This window comes from Anabas testudineus, chromosome 8, assembly GCF_900324465.2.
Source record: "Anabas testudineus chromosome 8, fAnaTes1.2, whole genome shotgun sequence".
In the NCBI taxonomy this organism is placed as follows: domain Eukaryota; kingdom Metazoa; phylum Chordata; class Actinopteri; order Anabantiformes; family Anabantidae; genus Anabas; species Anabas testudineus.
In genome coordinates, this window is record NC_046617.1 from 19677713 (window position 1) to 19702976 (window position 25264).

Consider the following 25264-nt stretch of genomic DNA (forward strand, 5'->3'; position numbering starts at 1 on the left):
CACACACAAACTAAGCGATAGGTCCTCTTACGACCAGAAATGATCAATTTCTGGCATCAGATTTGTAGGGGTCAGGGAGCTGCTATTAATATGTGGAAGGTGGGATGTCTATAGGAGTGGGTTGGTGGTTTAAGTCGTGGTTTTCGCCTCTGTTCCAGAACTGTTGCACCCCCAATGTGGAGTAAAGCTAGATATATAGCGGCAGCCGTTTTTGGATATTACATAACAGACAAGTCAAGTTGTTACTGAAAAGTATTTGATTTAATTTTAATGCTTCAATTTCTGCTGCTTTAGATTTTTTGTAGTTTGTTCAAAGGATAAAGACTCACAAAGAATTGTGCTGAAGATTTTCAATTTTGAGGCCATATTTCTGTGCCCAAGGTGAGTCAGAGTGTTGGAGAAAGGGCTGTCAGTGTGATTATGATAATGATGCTGTTGGTGATGATGATCAGAACTGTCAAAAAACAGACAGGCTGCATGTCACACGTCTCTGCACAGCCACAGAGCTGCTGACACTGACGGACAGCTTCGTGATGGCCTGTGGTTTAAATAAGAATTAATAGGAATTAGTGGTTGCGTTTAAGCTGCATGGGCAAGAGTTTCAAGTCCTTTGTTTGGTCATTTTTCTTGACAAATGACCACCCATATGTCCTTTGGGTCTGCAGCTCTTTATTTACATCGAAGAGACAGACTGTGTAATCCGATTGGCCCACAGTGAGGAAGGAGAGACGGCACAGAGACAACCCTATAAGGGAATGGGCTGTGGCCTGTGCTTTGATGGACATCACAGTGCACTAAACGCTTTGAGTGACTCGAGAGGCGGGTGGCTGTGGTTTGAAAAGGAAAAAACCTCCCTCTGGCTTTCATCAAGCGTGGCAGGCGAGGGAGAGCGGGATGAACGGAGACATACTTCTTCTTCAGCCACGGGAAAAAGAAAAGAGACGGAGTGCAGAGGGAGAAGGCGCCGTGCACTTCACAGATAGATTCACTAGACAAAGTGCCATTAATTTGCATGATTGATGAGTTTCAGTAGCATCACCACTTGGCTGTTGATTCTGTGCTTTACTTTGGCGATGAGAGGTTAAAGTCAGCAGCAGACAGGCACACACGCTTGAGAGGTTTGCCGTGAAAAGGCCTCTCCTCCCCCTCATCCCTTTACGTGTGTGGAAAAACATATGGTGTCTCAGGTAACACAGCTGAGGTGAGATTGTGTGTGTGCATGCGCGAGGTGAGAGTGGACCAGCACGGCTGAACGCGGCCTGCTGCAGATTGCCATGTTTGTAGTTTTGATATCGGATTGTTCCGTTTGAGACTTGATCTGCTCATTTTCAGCTCCGCTCTGATCGTGGTTCATTTCAAGCCGAGCTGAGTTTAAATCTAATCTCACTGTCAAAATTCTGTCTGGAAACTTTGTTCTGAGCTACCAGACATATCCCTAAAATATAATCCCCCTCCCTTTAAGCCCCCTTTTTCTTTTTTCCATTGTTTCTCTTTCCTTCCCCCTCTCCGTCTGACTATATGATGCTACCATGTAGGGCAGTGCTGCTCTTTACTCAGCAGGTCAGGAATGCCTGTGTCGATCTAAGTTTGCACTGTTTTCTGTTCTGATCTTAATCCAGTGTTTGCTCTCACCGCTCTCCCAGTTTATTAGTTCGTCAGTTCATCCACTAATTTAGTTTATGTTTTATTAGCTTAAGGCATAATGATAAACACATGGCCACGTGCACTTTGTCAGTGTCCTTTTAAACCTCTGCAATCTAAATATTTTAACACCTTAAAAAATGTTTTTTCTTCATGTGGCATCATTGTGACTGTGGAGTTTATTCAGCTACACACAATGACAGGATAAACAGAGATGTAACTTTGCTTTTATAAACCATGAGCTGCTTCTCTGTCGCCCCAAAGCAGCCTCTGAACAATCATCACTGTTAATGAACTCACCAGCACCTCTCTGCTCTTTCATTCAGTAACACATGAAATGGAAATGTGCATCCCTCTCAGCATGATTCGGCCTAATTCTCTCTCTGTCTAATCATAAGCTTCGCCTCTTTCCTCTTCTCTCGCTTCTGTTTCTTTGCCCAGTATATTTAGAGAGTGTGTGTTGTGAGACTCACCCCTGGGCTGGGATATGCCTACAGGACACACCCTTTAGTGGCTGAATACAGGCTACTGCATGTTTATGAGCGTGCATGCTCTAACAAGTACGCACAGGCTTTGATATAACCTTCTCCGGGTTGGCTGAGATTTACCAATGAGTTTTATTGGCGTATTATCTCTGCGAACAGGTTTTTGATGGCTCCTCTTTTATCACTGAGTGACAGAGACCGTAGCAGATGCAAAACACAATCACACATTCAGCTTTACCACAGAGAGGGTGGCAGCGAATGAGTTTCCCAGATTTTTTTTTTCCCCCTCATCCTGCTTTTGGATTTCGCAGCCTTCTTTCTCTATCTGTTGGGCCCAGACCCCAGAAGCTGTCTGTGTTGCAGATGGGCCTTTTAGCCTCAGCTGGCTGCTTGCAGCCAGTGCAGTGCGGTCATTGCTGCAGAGGAGCAGTGAGCAGTCGGGCTATAGGATTAGAGAAACAGAAAGAGAGAGGGGGGAGAGCTCTTTTGCTTTGCTTGTCTAATTAAAAATGGAGAGATGAGTGTCTCTAGGCGTCACCCACAGCAGCCTGGACCAGTGGCTAATGTTGTTGGATGCTGTGTGTCATCCTGCTCAGCCTGGTGTGGAAAGCGCAGCCCTGACCCCAAACCCACTGGGCCTGTCTTTTTTATTTTTTATTTTATCCTTCTTTCTCTGTCAGCTTAACCAGTCACTCTGTCCTTTTCCTCTCTGTCTTTGCTGGAAAGGGATTTTATAAAAGTTAGTCCAAGATGCCCTTGAGTGTGTGAAATGATTGAAGCAAGTAATACTGCAGAGTCACCACACAAACACATCAGAGATACGGTGCAGCTATAAAGACACAGTAGATGATCCTGCTGCTGATACAGTTGTAAGAGTGCATCTGAATTATAGATGGCCTCTAAAAGAAATCCAACAAAACAGGAAGCAGGATTCACACAATGCAGCTGTATATAAACATGTCACATTCAGTATTTATCTCTCTGCGTGTCCTTCCATCCCATAAGCGTCTTTGTATCTCAAACTGTGTATCGAATTTTCTGACTCTTAATAATAGATGTGTTTGCTGTAAATATTTCATGGTCGGCTGACTGAAAACACATGCCTGTCAGAGATATGAGGTTTAGGAAGGGGGAAGGAGAGCGCACAGGGAATGATGGAGGAACTGTGCTGAAGGAGAGACGGAGTGAAATTTAACCCCCTCTTCCATCAGGATGCTACATCCACTATAAGAGGCTTACTGAGTACATATGTTGTCTCCTTTCCTTCCCTCCCCCTCCCCTTCTCACCCCTACAGGGCTCCCAGGACTCAACAGGAGGACAGGAGGGGTTGGTGGCACCACCCTTTGCAGCATTCCCTCCACCTCCCCCTCCTCAAAACGGGCTCCCAGGCGCAGAGTTTGGCCCTGGGACCATGTTTGGTGCTGGAGGCCAAGGTACAGCAGAAGTGGGGGCTGGCGCTAATGGAGCCACCACCACAACCGCTGCCGCCAACAACAACGTAAGCACCATCACGTCTTCATAAAGCCATGAGTAACAGCTGAGTTAGCCCCCAAACATATGAGTTCTTTAGTTGTTGTGATGTATGATGTCGGCCCGAAGCATGGCGCTTTTAGGGAGACATACATCCAGTCCTTCTCGAGTTTGTGAAATACAGTGGAAAAGCAAAAGAGAGTCGACCACCTTTGCTCTGCAGACGCAGGTTACGAGTCAGTAAATTTGTGCTGCTTACAGATTTCCACATAGACCCTCAGGTACTTGATATAATCCTGACCCTGAGCATATGTGGATGCAGAAAGTAGCTGGACCTGTTCTTGAAAACTTTTCACCTCTCAACCCAAAAAACGTCTTCAGTTCTGTTCGGGAGCCACAAGCATTTAAACTCTGTGGAGCTGATAAGTCGTTAACACCTTGAAGGTCCAATGAGATCATGGTCATTGTCCCACATGACCCTGGATTAGATTATATCAACCACTGTTACATTGACTGCTATGAAGTTTGGTGAAACCACTGACTTTGTCTGTGGTGCCAATAGCTACGTAGCTTTTTTCAGTGAAACAGTGAGACATTCTTTCCTCTTCCATCTTCCAGCAGCACTGGTGATCTTCTCTTTCCCAACAGTGGCATCATCAGGTCAAAATTTAACTAAGTGCTGCAGAGAGACTCCTCACATTCCCTTCAGCCTCAGCTGTGCACAGTGGTTAGCATGCTAACAGGCTTTAAGATGATGCAGTGTCACTGTGACCATGTTAATATGTTAATGTTATGCTGTACCTTAATTCAGTCTGCAGAGCTGCTTGTTTAGGTTCATGTCATATTTAATTTACTTTGATACAGTTCTGGTAGTTTTTTTTTTGTTGCGATAACATCAAACTGTTTTGTTGTCTTTGTATTTATCAGCTCTACAGGAAACAATCAGAAGAAGTGCAGCAGAGCCTTCACTTCGCTAAAATTACCATCATATGTCATTTGTTTGTTGATTCCTCTTATCTGCTCCCTTCCCCACAGGGAAAAACAGAGGAGACCTCCCAGGGTGAGGTGGGTGTACAGTGCGGCGCAGGAGGCACAGGAGCAGGAGGCTCCGCAGGAGACTCCTCAGAAGCCAAAGGGACCCCGAAACGCCTCCACGTCTCAAACATCCCCTTCCGTTTTCGGGACCCTGACCTCAGGCAGATGTTCGGGGTAAGCATCTGGGAATTTTGCAGTGGGGCTCTTATTTTGATTTTTAATAGGATCTATAAATCAGTCTAGACAAACCCAGGTCCTTCATGTAGTGGCTGTGTTAGTAATGGTTGGCAGAGGCAGACAAAGGAAAGACACTCATGGGTCTTCTCTTAGTGTTTATCTGCTATTTGTATCACTGTGTTAAAAAGCAGCAGAGCACAGGGACAAACAGAAATGCTCTGAAACGTCTTTAGTGTAATAGTGACCTCTAGTGCAAAGTAGCTGTAATTCACAGACAAGCTTGGGATTCTAGAAAACATGTAAACATGTGATGCTCAAACATGTAAATGATGTAAATGCTTTCTCTTTCTTTTTCCTTAAATTTATCTGCAGCAATTTGGGAAGATTCTGGATGTAGAGATTATTTTTAATGAGCGAGGGTCAAAGGTAAGTGAGCACTGGATTCTCTGACGTAACACTGACTGAATTACGGATCATCTGTTAGGAAATGTGAGAATGCAGCCCAGTGTTCACAGTTTCTCGTCTTCACTTTCTTGCCGCCGCCCTCTTTAACCTCTGCCGTGTACCACAGGGTTTTGGCTTTGTGACATTTGAGAACAGCACCGATGCAGAGAAAGCCCGAGAAAAGCTCCACGGCACGTTGGTGGAAGGTCGCAAGATCGAGGTAATTCTCCGCTCACTCTCTCTCTCTCCTTCTGTTCTGTCTTCTGTCTGTGCTCCCATTGTAATTCTGCTTGATCACTGACTTCCAGCTAGCTCCCAGACTTGTTTCCTTCATGTTTGTTTTTGTGGTGGGAATGATCGGGGTGCAAGAACACCACATAAGGCATGCTGGGTACTTTTCCTCTGCAGCATTTTTTCCACATTAAGCTGTTGCCTCTTCACCGTTTTCCACTGATGCGCAACTTGTAGCCACGTTGATAAAACAACTTTTTCTGCAACAATTGGGATGATGTTTATGTAGCTGGCACCGGAAGGCACGAGAGGAACACAGTGTAAGGATGATGCATGGCAGATTGCTGTCAGATGCTCTTATTTTCTTCCCTAGTGTAGAAGTCCTTCTGTGTTCCCCTCTCCCGGTGCTGTGGCTAAGTGGTTGTGACAAGCTTATGGCTCCTGGTGCAACAGCAGCATGCTGGGAATCACAGCAACACTGACGCATGTTCACTTTATGAAGTCTGGATTCTTATCATAGAGCTGTTCACTTGAGTTTTTCTGTATGTCAAGTTTTGTGTGTTCAGGTTGTTTGTTTTGATTTGACTGCATATTGCTTTTATTTGTACCTGAAGCATGTGCTGTGAAGCAGTTTGTAAAAGCAGGTGTCTTCTTGATTTTAATTGGGTTTTCAATCAGACAGTTGTCCAGATTGGACCTCTTGATCCAGTCCACTGTAAGCCAGGATATCTGCATGGGCTTACGGTGGTGATTTCCTTGTGGTGTGTGTTTGTGTGGGTGTGGGTGTGGGTGTGTGTAAGTCAATTCCTGCATGATGGATGAGGCTGGCTGGACCCTTTTTAGTTCTGTATTGTCAGTTCTGCTGCAGTGTGGTCGAGAATGAGAGACGGCCACCTGCATCCGCGGGTACAACATACCTCCTCTGCGACCTCCACACTCAGCCAATCAGCAAGCTGAATGGATACTGATGGAGCCACTTTACCTTGCATCAGTCAACAACATGCTTTGCCCCTGGCATTGCTTTAACCTGATTCTTTGTTTCTTCCCACGTTTTGCATGATATCAGTCCCTTTCATTAATCAGCGAGCAGTTTGTCTGTGTTTTCAGTTGTCACTTTGCATGTTGTACTCCAGCAGAGGTGTTGGGCTGTGGCAGGTCATGTATCAGCTGCCTGGTGGGCCAGCAGCAGGAGTCTGCAGAGTGTTTCTTTCTTCCTGTCTGTTTATGGTGCATGGGCTTGAAGAGACAAAAGGGCCGGTGCAGGACAAACCGTGGATTTGTGTTTATACATTCTTTCAACCGAGGAGAAAAGGCCGGACATTTCTATTTGAGGCAGTGCTCTCTGGCAGTTCTCCCTCTCTGCAGATGTTGTTGCAGTAATTGGTCATATCATTTCAGAGTTTGGTGAACTGTGTTTTCAGAGTTGAACACGTCAGGACAACAAGAATCATGATACATTTCATATTGTACATCACTTCAGAAACTCTGAAATATCGGCCTACTGTATGCTGTTGTTATATATGAATATGTTACAGTTACTGTGTGACTGCAGTTCACTGCTCTTCACTAGCATGGGTTTAGATGAAGTGTGCATGGTTGAAGATTTAAACGTGGCCTTACTGAAGCAGTACTGCAGATAGCTGGATGTTTTTTTATTTCCTGCATGTTTTTTTGCATATATCTATTCTGTTGAGTTAGTTTTGGGGATTGAACTGCTGCCTTACCTTACCTTACCTTACTTTATATTTGTAGTTGGCATGAAATCCGTTGCACCCTGGTGGTAGCTGAATTCTTATCTATCATTTTTGACTGACTGATTTAACTTGAGTATGGACACTTTGTTTTGTAGGTGCATGCCGATGGGAGTGGTTGGAAGTTATTGTCATAGCTCAGCTGCCCGTAGCGTGCATGTACGTAGCCTGTATTAACTAGAATGAGAATTGCTGTGCTCAAAGTGATACTGTACTTCTCTTTGTCTGGATTAAAACTCTGCGCTTTGAAGAAGTCAGTTTCCTGTGTGCTTCCAATGTACCCATGTAAGTGGCCCAACTACAGTTCACCTTGTCTCTACCTGCTTCTCTGTGATCCCATCTCATCTCCATTTACTTTCTACACACTGTATATAGACTATAGAGTCCTATAGGTCTATATATGGGTGTGACAGTGTGTATCTTAGTGTGCACTCACAAACACGAAGCACACACCTCAATGCATCTCCACTCATCCATGGCTGTCTCTGTGATTGTGTGTATGCTCTAACATAAATGGTTCAACATCTGTCACAAGCACTAACATATTGGCTGCTATTGACTTTTGTTAATTTGACTGTAGGACACTCCACACAGCGAGCGACAGAAAATGTCTCCAAGTCATTTAGTCACAAATGTGTAGTCACAAAGTTAATTTGAATTCCGCAGTGCATTAGGGTGCCTACATGGTCTCATTTGTGCAGCAGCAAACTACAATCACAACTCAAATGCTTTCCTTACATTAGCTTAATAGATGATAGGTTAAAGCTCCACTAAAGAAAATATTTCAAACATTAAGATGTATGCTGGCAAAGATATAATAGTCATTTTAGTTTATGGTCCATATCTGGGAATGGCACACTGTCTAGAGACAGACGGAGACCATGGAGAACCCTTTAAACTCCCCTTCATTGACTCCTGCTCTGAGATTGTGTGTTTGTAGTTCATCTGTGTGGCTGGAGTGTTACAGGAAGTGACAGCTCCTCGGCAGCGCAGAGTTTTAGTCAGACGTGTCAACACAATAGTTCAGAACAGCCGAGGCGTGTGTGGATCAAACGTGGTGCAGCTCTGCATGCAAAGCCAGAGAGTGAGCCGTGTCTTCATTGCTGCATGGACGTGTGTGGTGGAAAGGATGAGCTGTGCCTGTGGTCCTGCATGCCTCTCACCAGTCAATGCTGCAGCCGCACTCTCCTCTGTGGGGCACAGCTGGTCTTCAGCTCACTTTGGCCTTGGCCTTAAAACAGGAGCTTCCGTAAACACCCTGAACATTTCTGATGGTTGGCATGTGTGAGGAGCTGAAAACTTGATTTTGAGTTGATGACTCGGCGATGGCCTGAGGTGAATCGTTACCAGCTCGTTGTGTCCCGGTTTGATAGATAAGCCCCTCTAACCTCCCCTCAGCTTTGGATCTGACTGTTCCTGTTTGGTTTTGGTATCAGAACTTTCTGTTACTGCATGATTTGCCCCAGTAAAGATAAAGGAATGAAACGTGTATCCGTGTGTGTGTGTGTTTGCTTGGCACATGAGTGAAAATGTAGAAAAGGTTGAAAGAAAAGGGGAAAGACAGTTTGCACTTTGCCCTTTCCAACCCTCAGTCCTTCTTTGTGTGTTGGCTCCATTCCTTCTCTTCTTTATCCCTTCAGTCTCTTGTCGCCAGTCAAGTTTGTGTCAGTTCTGTCATTTTGACTTCAATTGAAAAAAAGGTCGATAGCTGTGTTTCTGATTATAATATTTCTTTATTTTGCCATGACCTCTGTCTGCCTTATTCTGTTTCCATTTACTGTCTTCTGTTTTGTTTTCAGCTTTCTGTTTTATTTTTATTATTCGACCGTCCTTTAGTATATTTTTTGTGGTGACTGGTTTAAAAAAAAAAAAAAGGAAATTATAGCCATTCTGTTCACAACCAGTGTCCAAACACACACTCTTCTCTTGTGGCTTAACTGTACCACACAATGATCTTCCACCATCTAACCAAAATACCTCCACTTGTCCTTTTGGCTGGAATAGACCCAGACAGCATTAAAGCAACCTTTGCTATTCTGCTCCTGTGATGGAGGGTGGTGTGCATTTGTATCTGCTCTTCTGACTTTCCCTCGGAGGTGTTCCAGTTTTGCTGCACTTCAGTCCCTCGCTGGACCGTGCACAGATTTTGGGGTTAAGGCAAAGTCGCCCCATATTTTCATTCATCTTTTTATGTCTTTTATTTTTTGAGAGCACCGAATCCTCTCTGGTCACTGCTCTGATTGTTGTAATGATGCTCGGAGCTCTGTTAAGCATCGAGAGCTTGCATCCTCTCCCCCTTTCTTCCTCCTCCTTCTTATATTCTGTTCTGAGCTGTAACACTGCTGCTGTCAGGTTTTTAGGATGGGGGAGGGCGGGGGCATTTAGGCTTCTTTTGTTACTAGGAAAATTTGTTCCTTTATTTATTATATTTTTTCTGTTTCCCTGACGACTTCTGTGTGTTGTTGTCAGTCTCCACGGTAACCACTCGCTGTTCCTACGGCAACGGTAAGTTGTGTACAAACATCTATCACTGAACTGATTCCCCACCCCACCCACCACCTCCCCCACCCACAATGAAATGGGCATTTCCTACAGTATAACATACAGTTACAGTGTTAGTCTTTACGTTTCTTTCTACCCGGTGTGAGGATCAGAGGCCCACGCAGTGAAATGCCCTGGAAAGCTGCTGGTGTTATGTAATTTGACAGGGCACAGCACAGTATCACAAACACACAGACAGACGGACACAGCATCTTTCAACAGATTGGATCTTCTAGCAGTAATATTGTCTCCACATGCCCGTCCCCCACCATGTCATTAACACCTCACTGGGAATGACCGAATGTAATCACCCTCCTCTATGCAATGACACGGCTATCCACAGTCCATCTGATTAATTCTCCATTGGACTCAGTGTATAAAGTATTCATCCTCTTGATTAATAAAAATCAACAGAAATGATATGAAGCTTTGCTCCCTGTTGCTGATTGCTTTGACTGAATGCAGACCCTGAGCTGCAGAGAAATAACGCTGCTCTCGTTTTGAATTTCTTTATTTCATTGACCTGCCTGCTTCCAGCATAATGTACTGTCAAATTATCATTATTAAATTATTATGGCCAATTCACAGTGTACATTTGAAAAACGTGAGTCACAGATTTAGGGAGGACGTCTATCCAGGCTTTGAGCTAATGAAAATGATTTTTAGGTACCATGCTACTCCAGACCTGGACTGGGGTGTACCAGCAATTCTAGCTAGTTTTTCAAAGTAGACATTTAATAAGTCGGGTTGCACCATTCAAACTCCAAGAAACATCTGAGATATGTACAGAAATATGTATATCAGACTAAACCACTAGATTAAAGTCAGTGTAACATCACTAGATGAGCTGAATTTCAAATTTTACAGCTTAAGAGCTGAATTTGAATTTGTTTTGTCCAATTCCAAGTACAATAACTACACTTGAATACAGACTTGTACAGTAAAAATAAAAACAAAACCTTTCAAATTGAAAATAAAACAGTTAAAAATTCTAAAAATGAAATGGAAATAGGCTAAATCAGGGATGATATATCTAAAATGTAAAATACAAATCCATCAATTAAAATAATAAATGTCAAATTTAAAACGATAAACCTGGTTGTATTTCAGTGAACAGACGTTCGCTTTATCAGCAGTTCAGCGACTGCAGCATCAACTGTGGTGCTTTTAAATGCTCTGTACCCACTGGAGATCGAGTTTGTGTGGTGTAACCCATTTTAATTTAGTCTCCTAAGAACTAGCATCAGTTCCAACTCCGCTGGCTGCTCACTGATCCAGTCGGCCAGCGTTGTGTAACCATATGCATCTCTAAACCGACATGGGGTTTACCTCGCTGTGTTTTTGGGTCTCTACTATGCTGCCATTTTGTTTTTCTCTTTTGGTTTGGTTTTCTTGTAGTGGACTGTCTGTGTATCAGTAGTTGTAGTAGTAGTTGTAGTCGTAGTGTACTGGTCTCAGTTTGTGACACACAGTTCTAATGCCTGGCATAGTGTCTCGTGATTATTTTATTTCTCTCCTTTTTTGGGAATGGGGATTGCTCGCTCTCTCTCCCTCTCCCTCTCTCTCTCTCTCTCTCTCTCTCTCTCTCTCTCTCTCTCTCTCTCTCTCTCTCTCTCTCCCTCCCTCCCTCCATCCTTTGGTGCTCTGTCTCTCTCTCTTCTCTCCCCCTCCCTCTCTCTCTCTCTCTCTCTCTCTCCTATCTCTGTCTCCTTCTCTGTCTTCTCTCTCTGTTCTCTCTCTTCTCTCTCTCTCTCTCCTCTCCCTCCCCTCTCTCTCTCTCGCCCTCCTCTCTCTCTCTCTCTCCCTCTCTCTCTCTCTCTCTCTCTCTCCCTCCCTCCATCCTTTGGTGCTCTGTCTCTCTCCCTCTCTCTCCCTCTCTCTCCCCCTCTCTCTCTCTCTTCCTTCTCTCCCTCCATCCTTTGGTGCTCTGTCTCTCTCTCTCCCTCCCTCCTTTGGTGCTCTGTCTCTCTCTCTCTCTCTCTCTTCCCTCCCTCCCTCCCCTCTCCCTCTCTCTCTCTCTCTCTCCCTCCCTCCCCTCCATCCTTTGGTGCTCTGTCTCTCTCTCCTCCTCTCTCCCCTCCCTCCTCCCTCTCCCTCTCTCTCTGTCTCTCTCTCTCCCCTCTCTCTCTCTCTCTCTCTCTCTCTCTCTCTCTCCCTCCATCCTTTGGTGCTCTGTTTCTCAAGCCACCACATATAATGACAACTTCAGGAGAATGGTCACCAAATCTAATTGCTTTCTCTGAATGATGCACCTTGGTATCTATGTTTTGTTTTAAACAGTACTTGTTGTTAGTTGTTTTGTGTTGCTCATGGAATCTTTCTCCCCTGATTTCTATTTCTCTTCACTCCATCTTTACGTTCTCTTATTTTTGTACATGGACTGGCTCTGTCTCTTAACTTCTTACCTGCATCCCTTCCTCCTAACTTACCTGTCCCGTCTTTGTCTCATATATGTTCAATGTGGGAGTGCTGCGATTGTTTTGACTGGTTTCTATGCTGCATCCGACGCTTGCTGATTGGCTGAGTTTTTACTTTTCTTTTTGTTTGTTTGTTTGTTTGTTTGTTTGTTTGTCACTCACTCTTGGTCATGTGATGCGCCCATATTTGGCTGCGTGTAATTTCTGTGTCATACGATTATTAATTTTGTCTGACAAATGTTTTTGCACCCCCTCTTTCTCTCCCTTGTATTTTTTTAAACTGTTTTTAGGTTTGTAAACCCCACACGTTTGGTTTCATATGGAAATGTGACTGGGAGGGCAAAAGTGGGATGAGAAATGTTTTATCAATCAGTAACACTTTGAGATTTGCCTTCTACATTGGTCTCTGTTGATTTGCATGTGTTCCTGTCAACCGGTTTACCCAGTAATTGTGCATGACACACTCACAGGTACATACACTGGACAAACACAGCTGATTGCCCTCATTAACAGGCTAAACTCTTCATATCATTAAGAGTTACTACTCAGCAGAAAACTCCTCCTTGGTCTGGACAAAATCTCTCTGTGATACAAAAAGTGTCGACATTAATTTGATTCATTAACTCGATTTACATTTGAAAATGTCTCCACTCAGACACCCGCGGACAGTTGCGTCAGACAGCTAGCCAGGCTAGGCTAATTGAATCATTTGCCACTGACCTTGTCATTTGCAATGAGGGAAAAATGAGGTAAACCTCATTTCCATCTGAATGAAGCTCCACAGATAAAGAACATGACTCAGTGAGAGAGGCAGTCTCAGCCTTAATGGTCGACTAAGTGTGTGTGTGTGTGTGTGTGTGCGTGTGTGTGTGCGTGTGTGTGTGCGTGTGTGCGTGTGTGTGTGTGTGTGCGTGTGTGTGCGTGTGCGCACAAGCACCCTCATTCCTCAGTCTCTCTCCTTCTTTGTCAAACACACACACACACTCACTCTCTCTCCTCATCTAGCCAAAAGGTCATTAATCTTTAGCTTGCCACACAGTCAGTGGAGCTTCAACAGCACACTCTGACAGCATGGGTTATTACAGAGAGCTACAATCTCCCTTCTTTTAAAGCTCATCAAAGGAAGATGGGGATAGATCAAGGGAGCTGAGTGTGAGCCTTTGAAGCTCAGAGAGGAGATTATCGGCCATCTTGGATTGAAAGGCCTAAGCATTAGACTGAAATGTCAGCGAGCATGTACAGAGCATCTAAAAAAATCCACTTACTTTCACCTGTGAATGCAAAAATAATTAAAGTAGAACTGAGCTTCCTTTGCTTTGCCCCCACCTGCCTTCGTACAGTCTCTCTCCACAGTGAATCACTGTATCTCTACCGGGCAACTCACTGTTAATTAATTGCATGGTGACTAAAAATCCCCTTAACACACAAACATGGACATAAACACACAGTATTATAAGCTAGGAGTAAAATTCATTTTTATCTTTGTGTGAGTTTGTGCAGTGAAGAAACTAAATTCTTAATACTAGAAGATAATCCCTCACACATAGTGTCACATCCTGCAGCTCTGACGCTGTCTAACGAGCATTTTACCCATAAAAACAGTGTCATGTCACAGACTAATTACATATGCAGAATGCAGAATGATGTTGATACCACTAAGATTTATAACACTGGCATTAGAGGTCTTCACTGGCCCAGACGTTTCTAATTCGAGGTGGATATGAGAGCTGCCAGACCTGATCTGAACAGCTCTAAATGACAAACTGAGTGATTGGGTGTATTCATAAGTATTCAGTATACACATATTCTCACATCCTGCACCAACAGTGAAACATTTTGTAGCTAACTGGTCGTTAAAAGACGACTTTTAAAGAGGCCACATGGAAATCAAGTTCATTTCGTAGGAGACATTTTGCATCTTAAAATAATCTCAGCTTCAGCTCCCATCAGAACAAAGCACCTCCGCTTGTGCTTGGGTTTGTTCAGATCCACTGAAGTGTTGGACGTATTGACACACGGTCCTAAGAGTCGGTGGCAGTAAAGCCCAACCATCAGAACCGAGTGGACCCTTGAAGACCTCTAGCAGCTGTGTTGATTGTAATTCTGTGGTAAAAATAAACAAGTATTGTGTATCAGCCTCAGCCTTGTGATTTAGTCAGCTCTACTTTCCTCTGTTCACTTGTTGTGTCTGTGTCTTTGACCGTCTGCTCCTCCCTCCCCAGGTGAATAATGCCACCGCCAGGGTGATGACTAACAAGAAAATGGTCAGCCCCTACCCTAACGGAGAGGCTCTCAGCACGCTGCCTTATGGTAACAACCACACTGACTCCCACTAACAACAATCCAAACAGCATAGGTACACAGGGAGAGACAGGCGTAGGAGGGGAAATTACACAATCCAGCCACAGCGCTCCCTCCGCACCACAAACCAGCTCCATGTAGTTTATTTTAGTTACAGGATTTTTCTACCACCTACCAGTCGTGACATCAGCTGACTTTGAAACGTAGCTCACACTCTCCAGATCAGCTCGACAGCACGCAGGAATAAAAAGATATAATCTGTCATTAAAGGAATCATGTGGCAAAGTTAGCATACATGCAAACAATATGAATGAGATCTAGTTTTTTACTAAGGCAGTGTATGTTGGTTTCAGATTGGAGATGAGGCCCCAGTTTACCTGGATTAAACTATAGCAGTAACTACTGCAGTTTTTCGAAGCAGTGCCGTTTGTTTAACATTTTGTCTTCTTACTTTGCTGTAACACAAACTATCGTGTAGGTTTCAAGTGAATTAAATAGCTGTGGAAGTGCAATAAATTCTGTAAAAACTCAGTGTGTGTCAAATAACCTTCAGAGCCTGTGAAAATACATCAGTTTAATTGTTAGTGTTTGTGTGCAGCAATAACTCGCAGCTCTCAGCTGCAGCTGTATTTAGTTTCTGTACAGGTTTTGTACTGCGCTCCATTATGTAGCCAGCAATTAGACCAGACCGTTTTTTGACCTACTGTACAGTGTGTGCAGTCTGCTCGTGTGTCATGGCCGTGCTCATTTGTTCCGTCTGTTTATAAGACATCAAGCAGTCACCCAATGAAATGTCGGAGCTGGATGCAGGATTCAGTTTTGGTTGATTAACACGATGAGGACTCAGCAGCATCTGCTCTTTGTTTCACTGGTTCCTCCAGAGCTGCTTCCAGGACAGTTTTCAGTGAGTCAGATGGTTCAGTGAGATTTGTGCATCAAAGAACATCATACTGCATATGTTGATGGAGAGTGGGGTGTTGCTGGACAAACATAGATCTATATGATGTGGCAGCCTGAGCCTGCACCACCTCCACTCAGAGCTACAGCTAAGATCTGCTAATTCACAAACCGGCAAACTGTTTGTTCTCACACACGATGAGGCATCACTCCTCCTTTTGGCTCAGTTATTAAACCAAACTAAGCACAAAACTTTAGAAAACATACTGTGATTATTTTACTGAGTCAGAAGCAGCGGGTTTGATCCGTTGCATCATTAACCATCACACAGGCAGCGCCTCCTCTCATGTTGTATATAGGAGCCTGAATCTTCCCCTGTTAATTATTTTTCCCTCCCTTCTCTGTGTGACTCTCAGCAGGGTGGAAATTGAGTCCTATGGTGGGGGCCGTGTACGGACCTGAGCTGTACGCAGGTGAGTTCCATCTCCATCTCCTTTCCCGACATTAGAAACTCATTTAAAGTTGAGTCACGTCCCAGTCTTTAATTTATATTAATGCCTGCTGCCTAGCATCTCTCCTCACTGACACTTTTACTGATATCCAGCCCTCGAGGCTGTAGGTGAATAATTCTCTGGCTCCTGAATTTTTCTGTTCACATTTTCCTGCCTGTGTTTTTTCTGCCATCACTCAATCTTTTCTCCTCCTGCAGTCCCAGGGTTTCCCTACCCCTCAGCAGCAGCAGCAGCCACAACAGCAGCTGCAGCGTTTCGCGGCGCCCACCTCAGGGGTCGGGGTCGGCCCGTCTACAGCGCTGTGCGTGCTGCTGTGCCTCAACCTGCCATCCCTGCCTACCCTGGGTAAGAAGATTATGCTGCTTATGAACAAGAGTTGTTGACTTCACATGATCCGTAGCTGCACCACATCTGTGTTTTATCAAAAACACTTTGAAAATAAACCAACTCGTGTCCGTTCTTTTGTTCAGTGCCTGATAGACCTATTAAGGAACATCTCATGAATCCAGTTTTCAGAGTCATTTCCCAAATTGTATTGAACCAGCTGTGCTCGTACTCTCCTCGTGCTCAAACATGATTCACACTTCACTCCATCCAGCAGTCCAACTGGCACATTATCAGTCAGTTCACAAGCTATTCAGTGAAGTACGATCGGATTGCGCCATTGAAGGTTCATTTGAATAAACACACAGATTCCACCGTCAGAGCATTTGCATAAACACACACTCGGTCATTGTGCAGGAGCAGTCACCCTGCTCACACACCGGCCACAAGTGATTCACGTTGACTGTGATGGGTTTTATTCATTTCTTATTTTTTGTCCCCTCAGTGTGTTCTGTGCATGTTGTTGCTGTGCTGTGATGATTGGCTAATGGGGTTGTGACTGCAGTCGAATCAAAGCAGAATTGATTGGTTGACGGCCGCGTGCTTGGTTATTATGACGACATTCAAATCAAGCCGAATCACATGAAATTATGGGCTGTAGGAAATACTCTCTCCATATGTGCTCCACCTCCCAGACCACGTCCATTTACAGCAGTCTTTACTGCTTTGATTTTCCTGCAGCTGGGGAACAATAGCCGTTTAACGGTCTCATTTCACTTCAGTGAACTTTATCTATCAGCCCCTCGAGACTGCAGTTGAATGTTTCTGGTTGCAGCAGTGGAGTTTAAATGGAAGTTGTATTTCCTCTGCATGCTGCATGGGTGTGAAATAACTTCTCTCTCTCTTTCTCTCTCTGTCCCCTCTTTTGTTTTTGCTGTGTTGTGACCTTCATCCACTCTGGTTTTTGGGACTGTGCACCACTCCGTTTGCACCCCACTCCCTCCCCTCCCCTTATTTCCACTACACCACCCGTCCCCGTCTGTGTCTCCTCTCTTCTGCCTCTCTCAGCGTGGTGTATCAGGATGGGTTTTACGGAGCTGCAGACTTATATGTAAGTAAACTCACCACCCACGACACACCCTCTCTGTCCCTCCCCACACGTCTTTCTCCTGCTCTTTTTCCCTCTGGGGTTGATTCTGCATGTGCGTCCAGTCATGCGCTGCACAGAGCTGCCTGCATCAAGGTGAATGAGCCCACAGTGAAGGACTGTTAAGAGCTGCACAACACGCCTCAAATGTACACAACCCACATCCTTGATGATACAAGGTGTTTGTTTTGTTTGTTTTTTATTTACTTTAAGATTATTTTGATTGTGGTAAAAATAAAATCGATATTTTAAAGCAGATCCAGTCAAAGCGGTTCGAGCTTTGAAATCCTAATGATGGGTTCAAGCGTGTCAGACACCACTATAAAGGCTGCTCTGTGGGCGGATGCGACAGCGTGCGTCAGTGTATGTGTGTGTGTGCGAGTGTGTGTGAACAAGTGTGTGTGTGTGTGTCTCCAGGTTGACAACGGTTGTTTCTGTTCTCTCTATAGACTAGTGTTTCAGGACTCAGTCCTTAGTCCCAGATTGCCTCAGGTAGGGTCAACTCAACACCAAACCCACAGTGTGCATTGTTTTACTGAACTCCCTCTTCTGATCTTATGAATCATCTTCTGATCTGATCTGGAACATGTTGTCTTTTAGTTGGTATAAAAAATAAATTACCACTGCTTTGAAGTTGACTTTATTTTCTACTAACTCACTGAAATGTGCACTTTCTTCTGGCTTCAGAGAAGAGCTTTGTTTGTTTGTCTACTAAACTACTAAATTGTACTCAGTCTATATTTTTTCCTTCCAGTTTCTTCAAAAGAGAACTTGGTCTCTTTTGTGTGGTTGACTAGTTTTGGAATAAAATTGACACCCATCCTTATCTTTGCAAAAACGACAATAAACAACAATCAACTTAACAAAGACAGATTCATACGAAACTGCAGGTTTCTTGCATTTTTCCCTTTAAAATTGGAGGCAAAGGTCCAGTCAGGGCTGCTTTGGGTGTGAGATGCTGTAAAATCCTTCAAGTTGAAACGGAGAACATGGTCTCTTCCTGAATTAACTACCTCTCCCAGGATGATTACTGAAGCATGTGCTGCTCAGCTGCTGCATGCAGACATACTGTGTTACTGCTCCATGTTCTCCTTTCCCCTCCACTTACCACTTACTTAGTCTTGCTCTCTCCCCTCTAACATCCTCTTGTTCCTTCTACCCTGCTCCCTCCTCCACCTCTGCTCTCCGTTGTGCAGGCGTCTTGGAGAGCGCTGGGGTGTTTCTGTTGTGCTTTGCTGTGCTCTGTTCCGATCAGGTCCAAATGCAGTGGTGTTTTCTTTCTTTTTTAGGTTTGATTTGTAATATTGGGTCATGCATGCAGTCTCAGTGCGAGGAGATGATGTTTAGTGTCAGTATAGGCTCGTGTGGGTGTGTTTGTGTGTGTGACTTTTTTCCCCTCATCTTCCTTTCTGTTTTCTTCCTCCTGAATCCATGTGAAACCACACCAATAATAAGAATAACAAATGTGTTTGGTCATAAAAACGTCTGACTCTAGCATCCCGTAGTGACTGTTGGTGTCCTCATGACATATCTGCTCATTACTTGTATCTTCTGTCTTGGCCAGACAGTGAGGTTTCTATACGACCTCAACTCTTTTTACCCCCCACCCTCCCGTAGTGGTAATAATACAGTGTTACTCAACGTCGACAGTCCAATTTCCTCTTCCTGTCTCACTGATAAATCACTTCTTGTCCCACATCCAACAACACACCACTTGCTTCTGTCCCCATACAGAAATGCAGTATACTTTATTTAGTAAGAGTGTTAAGAGGAAGTATTTCTCTCAGTAAAAGGTTTTTTAAGATACTTACTCATGCGTGAGGTTCTACACAATCGACATTAATCATCTACATAATTGATTTAAACAGTTTTAGTGAGGTCATTATAAAAATGTACAGTATGCTGCATCTCTGTATGGAGCCTCATTCACACACCTTAACCCAGGTGACGTGCTCCCAGGTCACGTGACTCAGCTGTGTTGTGTGTGTCTCTAGGGGGGCTACCCTGCTGCAGCTGCCGCCGCTGCTTATCGCTACGCCCAACCTGCAGCCGTAACCGGAGCAACCGCTGCAGCTGCCGCCTACAGTGACAGGTGAGAGGAGCACAGACACACCGTGAACTACAGACACGCCGTGAACTACAGACACGCCGTGAACTACAGACACGCACAGTGAACTACAGACACACCGTGAACTACAGACACACACAGTGAACTACAGACACGCACAGTGAACTACAGACACACACAGTGAACTACAGACACACACAGTGAACTACAGACACACATCAACACACACAGACACACCGTGAACTACAGACACGCACAGTGAACTACAGACACACATCAACACACACAGACACACCGTGAACTACAGACACGCACAGTGAACTACAGACACACACAGTGAACTACAGACACACATCAACACACACAGACACACCATGAACTACAGACACGCACAGTGAACTACAGACACGCACAGTGAACTACAGACACGCACAGTGAACTACAGACACGCACAGTGAACTACAGACACGCACAGTGAACTACAGACACACCGTGAACTACAGACACGCACAGTGAACTACAGACACGCACAGTGAACTACAGACACGCACAGTAAACTACAGACACGCACAGTGAACTACAGACACACACAGTGAACTACAGACACGCACAGTGAACTACAGACACACACAGTGAACTACAGACACACACAGTGAACTACAGACACACACAGTGAACTACAGACACACACAGTGAACTACAGACACACACAGTGAACTACAGACACACACAGTGAACTACAGACACACACAGTGAACTACAGACACACACAGTGAACTACAGACACACACAGTGAACTACAGACACACATCAACACACACAGACACACAGTGAACTACAGACACACACAGTGAACTACAGACACACATCAACACACACAGACACACAGTGAACTACAGACACACACAGTGAACTACAGACACACACAGTGAACTACAGACACACACAGTGAACTACAGACACACACATTGAACTACAGACACACATCAACACACACAGACACACACACAGTGAACTACAGACACACACAGTGAACTACAGACACACACAGTGAACTACAGACACACACAGTGAACTACAGACACACACATTGAACTACAGACAGACATCAACACACACAGACACACCGTGAACTACAGACACGCACAGTGAACTACAGACACACACAGTGAACTACAGACACACACAGTGAACTACAGACACACATCAACACACACAGACACACAGTGAACTACAGACACACACAGTAAACTACAGACACACAGTGAACTACAGACACGCACAGTAAACTACAGACACACACAGTGAACTACAGACACACACAGTGAACTACAGACACACACAGTGAACTACAGACACGCACAGTGAACTACAGACACACACAGTAAACTACAGACACACACAGTGAACTACAGACACACACAGTGAACTACAGACACACACAGTAAACTACAGACACACACAGTGAACTACAGACACACACAGTGAACTACAGACACACACAGTGAACTACAGACACACACAGTAAACTACAGACACACAGTGAACTACAGACACGCACAGTAAACTACAGACACACACAGTGAACTACAGACACACACAGTGAACTACAGACACACACAGTGAACTACAGACACGCACAGTGAACTACAGACACACACAGTAAACTACAGACACACACAGTGAACTACAGACACACACAGTGAACTACAGACACACACAGTAAACTACAGACACACACAGTGAACTACAGACACACACAGTGAACTACAGACACACACAGTGAACTACAGACACACACAGTAAACTACAGACACACACAGTGAACTACAGACACACACAGTGAACTACAGACACACACAGTAAACTACAGACACACACAGTGAACTACAGACACACACAGTGAACTACAGACACACACAGTGAACTACAGACACGCACAGTGAACTACAGACACACACAGTGAACTACAGACCACATGAGATGGATTAATTTAACCAGCTTAGTGAGGACATATTGTTTATCTATCCTTGAGGTCAAAGGTCCTTTTTCAACAACTCTTTGATTCAGATTCTGTTTCATAGTTTTTATAATTTTATTTTTTTGTCTGTAGCTGTGTGTGAACTTCGGTCAGTCTTCTTCTTTTCTTCCTTTATTTGGCTCTTTGCTGCGTTTCTTAGCTCATTACCACCACCTACAGATGAGTGGAACAAATGAAGTCACAGACAGGAACAGGAGATCCACCGACACTTAACTTGTATAATATGGAGCCTCAAAAGGAACATGTGGAAAAAAAATAAATGTCCATTGGTGCTTTTACTTTGAAACTCTAACTTCCATGCATGTTGAAAAACCTGCTCCTAAACTTTCCATAATAGCACAAATAGAAATAATACTTTTCCTCACTTTACCCTTTATAATAATAATAATTATTATTATTATTATTATTATTATTATTATTATTATTATTATTATTATTATTATTATTACTGTGTCTTCATTTAAATTTTAATGAGTGACTTCCTGTGTTGTGTTTTGTTGCTAGTTACGGCCGGGTGTACACTACAGACCCCTACCACGCTTTAGCACCAGCTGCTGCTGCTTACGGAGTGGGAGCCATGGTGAGAACCGACACAAGCGCTGCAGAACATCTCAAACATGAATTAGTGACTTTTAAAGAACACAGGTTCCACTGAAACGATGTAGAGAACTTACATCTGATTTACAGTTTTGGGTGATTAAATGTCCAAGTTAAGAATCAGAGGAGACACTTTAAAGAATATAAAATGGAGTAACTTGGTTTTCCACTGTGTGACTGTGTTGTCTCTCCTCTCTCCTTCAGGCCAGTTTATACCGGGCAGGATACAGCAGGTTTGCTCCTTACTAAACCACAAATCACATCCAAGGAATTTCACATTACTCCAAAACCCTTTTATCAAGCTCTTTATTTGGCCGGAGCTCCTCTCCATTTTTCTGCAGGCGGACTATAGTGACAACTCACTTTTTTTTTATTGTTGTTGTTGGTTGTTTTTGTTTTTTTGTTTTTGTGGCGAGAGAGGTCATTGCCACATCATCGACTCCGTTTCTTTACTCTCCTACGTCTGTCACCGATATGGAAACAATATAAAAACACAACTGCCAGGAGGAGTGTGTCCCACGTAACGAGCTGGAGCCGAGGACTCGGAGCTGTGGGGGAACAGTTTAGGATGGTTTTAGAAACACTAGGGGACCTGGAAGGAGAGAAACTGCTGTTCCTGTGTAATCCAGCACACTACTCACTGTCTGAACTGACACTAAACCCTCTGTAATCAGACCTGAACACACACACTCGACACCAAGTATAGTTTCCTCTACATTTCCTGTTAGTGTGATCTGCACAGGACAACGCCACCGCACAGCATCACTGAGAAACGTCCTTTAAACACTACATTCATCTGAAGCTGCAGCAGCTCTGGTTTCACATCACGGTGTAATAATGGAAAAGTGAATCAAACTGTGCTGCAAACACAAGCTGCAGGAATTCTTTCATTTTATTATTTTTTGAGAAGCCGGAGCGTCTGACTGACAGGAACCACTGTTGTCCTGGCAACAACAACCATGAACTACGTGTCATGTTTTGTTTTTTTACATTTCACAGGCCCCTCCCACAAACACACACACACACACACACACTCAAGTGAAACAGGAAACACAAGAAAACAAATGTCATGTTTCAAAAAAGGTTGAAAATGACAAAGAAAAAAAACAGTAGTTAGTTTTTTCTGCATTACCTCAGTTTTTCTGTTGCTGCCATTAAGACGTGAGAGACGGAGACGTCCGTCCGTCCTGGTCGTTGGTCTTCACTCTTTCTACCTGTGCGACACTACGATGGGATGTTAACTCACTTCCTGCAGCTCAGAGCTGCCCCTGTATGTTAGTCATTTAGAGAAGTCGGTGCAGCTCCCAAAACGGACTCGGAACCATCAGACATTCCAGCTGCAGCAGCGACGGGTCGGATGGACAAAGGGAGCGCCGGACAGAACGCAGCGGATTTGAGACGGGAACAGAACCGTCTGCCAAACAGGAATCCCTCCTGGCCCGACTCTGCAGAACAGTAGATCCCAACAGAACAGCCCGGATTAGAATAACAGAGAGAGCAGCGAGGAAACTGGACCCTGAAGCAGTGAGAACTTTCTATTTATAGTCACTAGTTGTCCACACGAGTTTGTAATCTTCAGCCCCTCATCACGCTCTCTGGGATCGATGCTCTGAGTAGTTTTAAAGCCGAACACTAATCGACCCGGTCTCTGGATTTCATCCCCGTATACTCTCACTGTCTCGTTGTTGCTGTTTTTTTCCTTTTCAGTTCCAAAGATTCTCTGAAGAAGCACATGTTTTGGTCCTGATGTATTTCTGATTTCTGATTTCTGATTTCTGTGGATGATTCTGTTTTTGTTATATTTTGAAATCTGTATTTTTCAGTATGTGAAATGTCTCTGAGCCCCCCCCCCCAAACAACAAACAGAAGTTAAAGAGGTTTCAGACCGGTTTCAGAAGCCGAGCCGAATCATTAACTGACAGGATACCGACGTCGCCCGCTGTCTTTTCTGGGGGTGGGGGGGTCAGTCCAAGGAGGAGTCATGTTGTTTTGTATGATTGTGAAAACTGTGTGCAGTAGGTCCAATAAGTAATTTCGATGCGCATTACCTCTTTTTTTGTCTTATTATTCCTTACAAGTATTATCAGAGGTGTTGCTATGCATGCTTTGTGAGCGAGGGGGGGCGTCATTTCATTTGTGCATGAAATCAAATCATAGTGCTGGAGCAGCAGCAGCAGGAGGAGGAGGAGGAGGAGGAGGAGGTGTTCACGCAGCAGGAGCAGAGAAAGGACTTGCATGTTGTGTGATGCGAGGTGACAGAAGTGATGAAGAATCTCAGCAAAGGTCCAGTGTCTGGGTGGGGAGGGGGGGGGGAGGCAGGAGGCGAGAGGCTTCACTAATCTGGGTTCTCTCTGCTCTGTGCCTCCGTGGTCGTCATAGGAATCACCAGTGGTAGCAGATGTGTGGGGGTTGATGTGGGACGCGTGCACCCCCGTGGTGTCTTTGCTAATGAAAGTAAAACGTGATAATAACGACGACGACCACCCAGCGACAGTCCGGCCTTAAACTCGAACCCCTCCACACGGGGACGGGGCTGGTGATCTGGCAGCTTTCATTAATGGGGAACCTGCCCGCAGCAACACCTCCGCCTCAGAGCCGGCGTCGAGGTGCAGCTGCTCGTTTGCATCTAAATCTTACGTGGGAGGCTGCAGGAGCTCGGCCGCTGACCCCGACTCCCTGCACTGCGCTCAAACCCCGTGGGAGTCTTTGTAGAGGGATTCATAAGTGGGTTTGAATTGCATGTGGAGGTTTTTTTTATGTCACATGCTCTTAAAAGCTCATTTATCCAAGTGATTTTTTCTTTTCAGTAAGTGACATGTATTTTCTCACCATGTTTTATTTTGCCATCCTTGTGTCTTCTGCCTTCTCTTTATTCTCTTCATTATTACTGAATGTATATAATAAATAAACTGTTTGGTTTTTAGACCGGTCTCTGGATCTTTATTACCTCTTTATTACCTTTATCAGGAGGGAGGCTGCTCTCAGGTGTACAGAGATAAAGGACAGATGTTGCTGATTAAACTTGAGGCTCAACAGTAGCCACTGACCGTGCAGAAACTTTTCCTTCTCTGTGCTGCGATGATTGATGGAGGCTGAGATGAATCTCGCTTGGCTGTGTTGCGCTGGTCTTAACTCTCGACTCCTCGGGATGATAAGCTTTCACCACCTCCAACTTCCTCATCGC

General features: G+C 44.4%; 1 protein-coding gene across 8 annotated transcripts in view; it reads left to right on the top strand.

Annotated features, from left to right (window-relative positions):
* Nucleotides 1–25003, top strand: part of LOC113160412 (RNA binding protein fox-1 homolog 2-like) — a 46196-nt gene extending 21193 nt beyond the window's left edge. For 2 of the 8 annotated variants that reach the window (XM_026357652.1, XM_026357690.1), the window contains 11 exons: nt 3422–3625; nt 4633–4806; nt 5182–5235; nt 5381–5473; nt 14416–14503; nt 15808–15864; nt 16101–16248; nt 17296–17338; nt 19369–19466; nt 21988–22063; nt 22285–25003. In XM_026357652.1, the coding sequence (XP_026213437.1) occupies nt 3422–3625; nt 4633–4806; nt 5182–5235; nt 5381–5473; nt 14416–14503; nt 15808–15864; nt 16101–16248; nt 17296–17338; nt 19369–19466; nt 21988–22063; nt 22285–22329 (1080 nt within the window). In that variant the 3' untranslated portion in view covers nt 22330–25003. Of the gene's footprint in view, nt 1–3421; nt 3626–4632; nt 4807–5181; nt 5236–5380; nt 5474–14415; nt 14504–15807; nt 15865–16100; nt 16249–17295; nt 17915–19368; nt 19467–21987; nt 22064–22284 lie in introns of those variants that run through there. The other 6 variants (XM_026357661.1, XM_026357669.1, XR_003298692.1 and 3 more) reach the window with 6 other exon arrangements.
* Nucleotides 25004–25264: the final 261 nt, after the last annotated feature.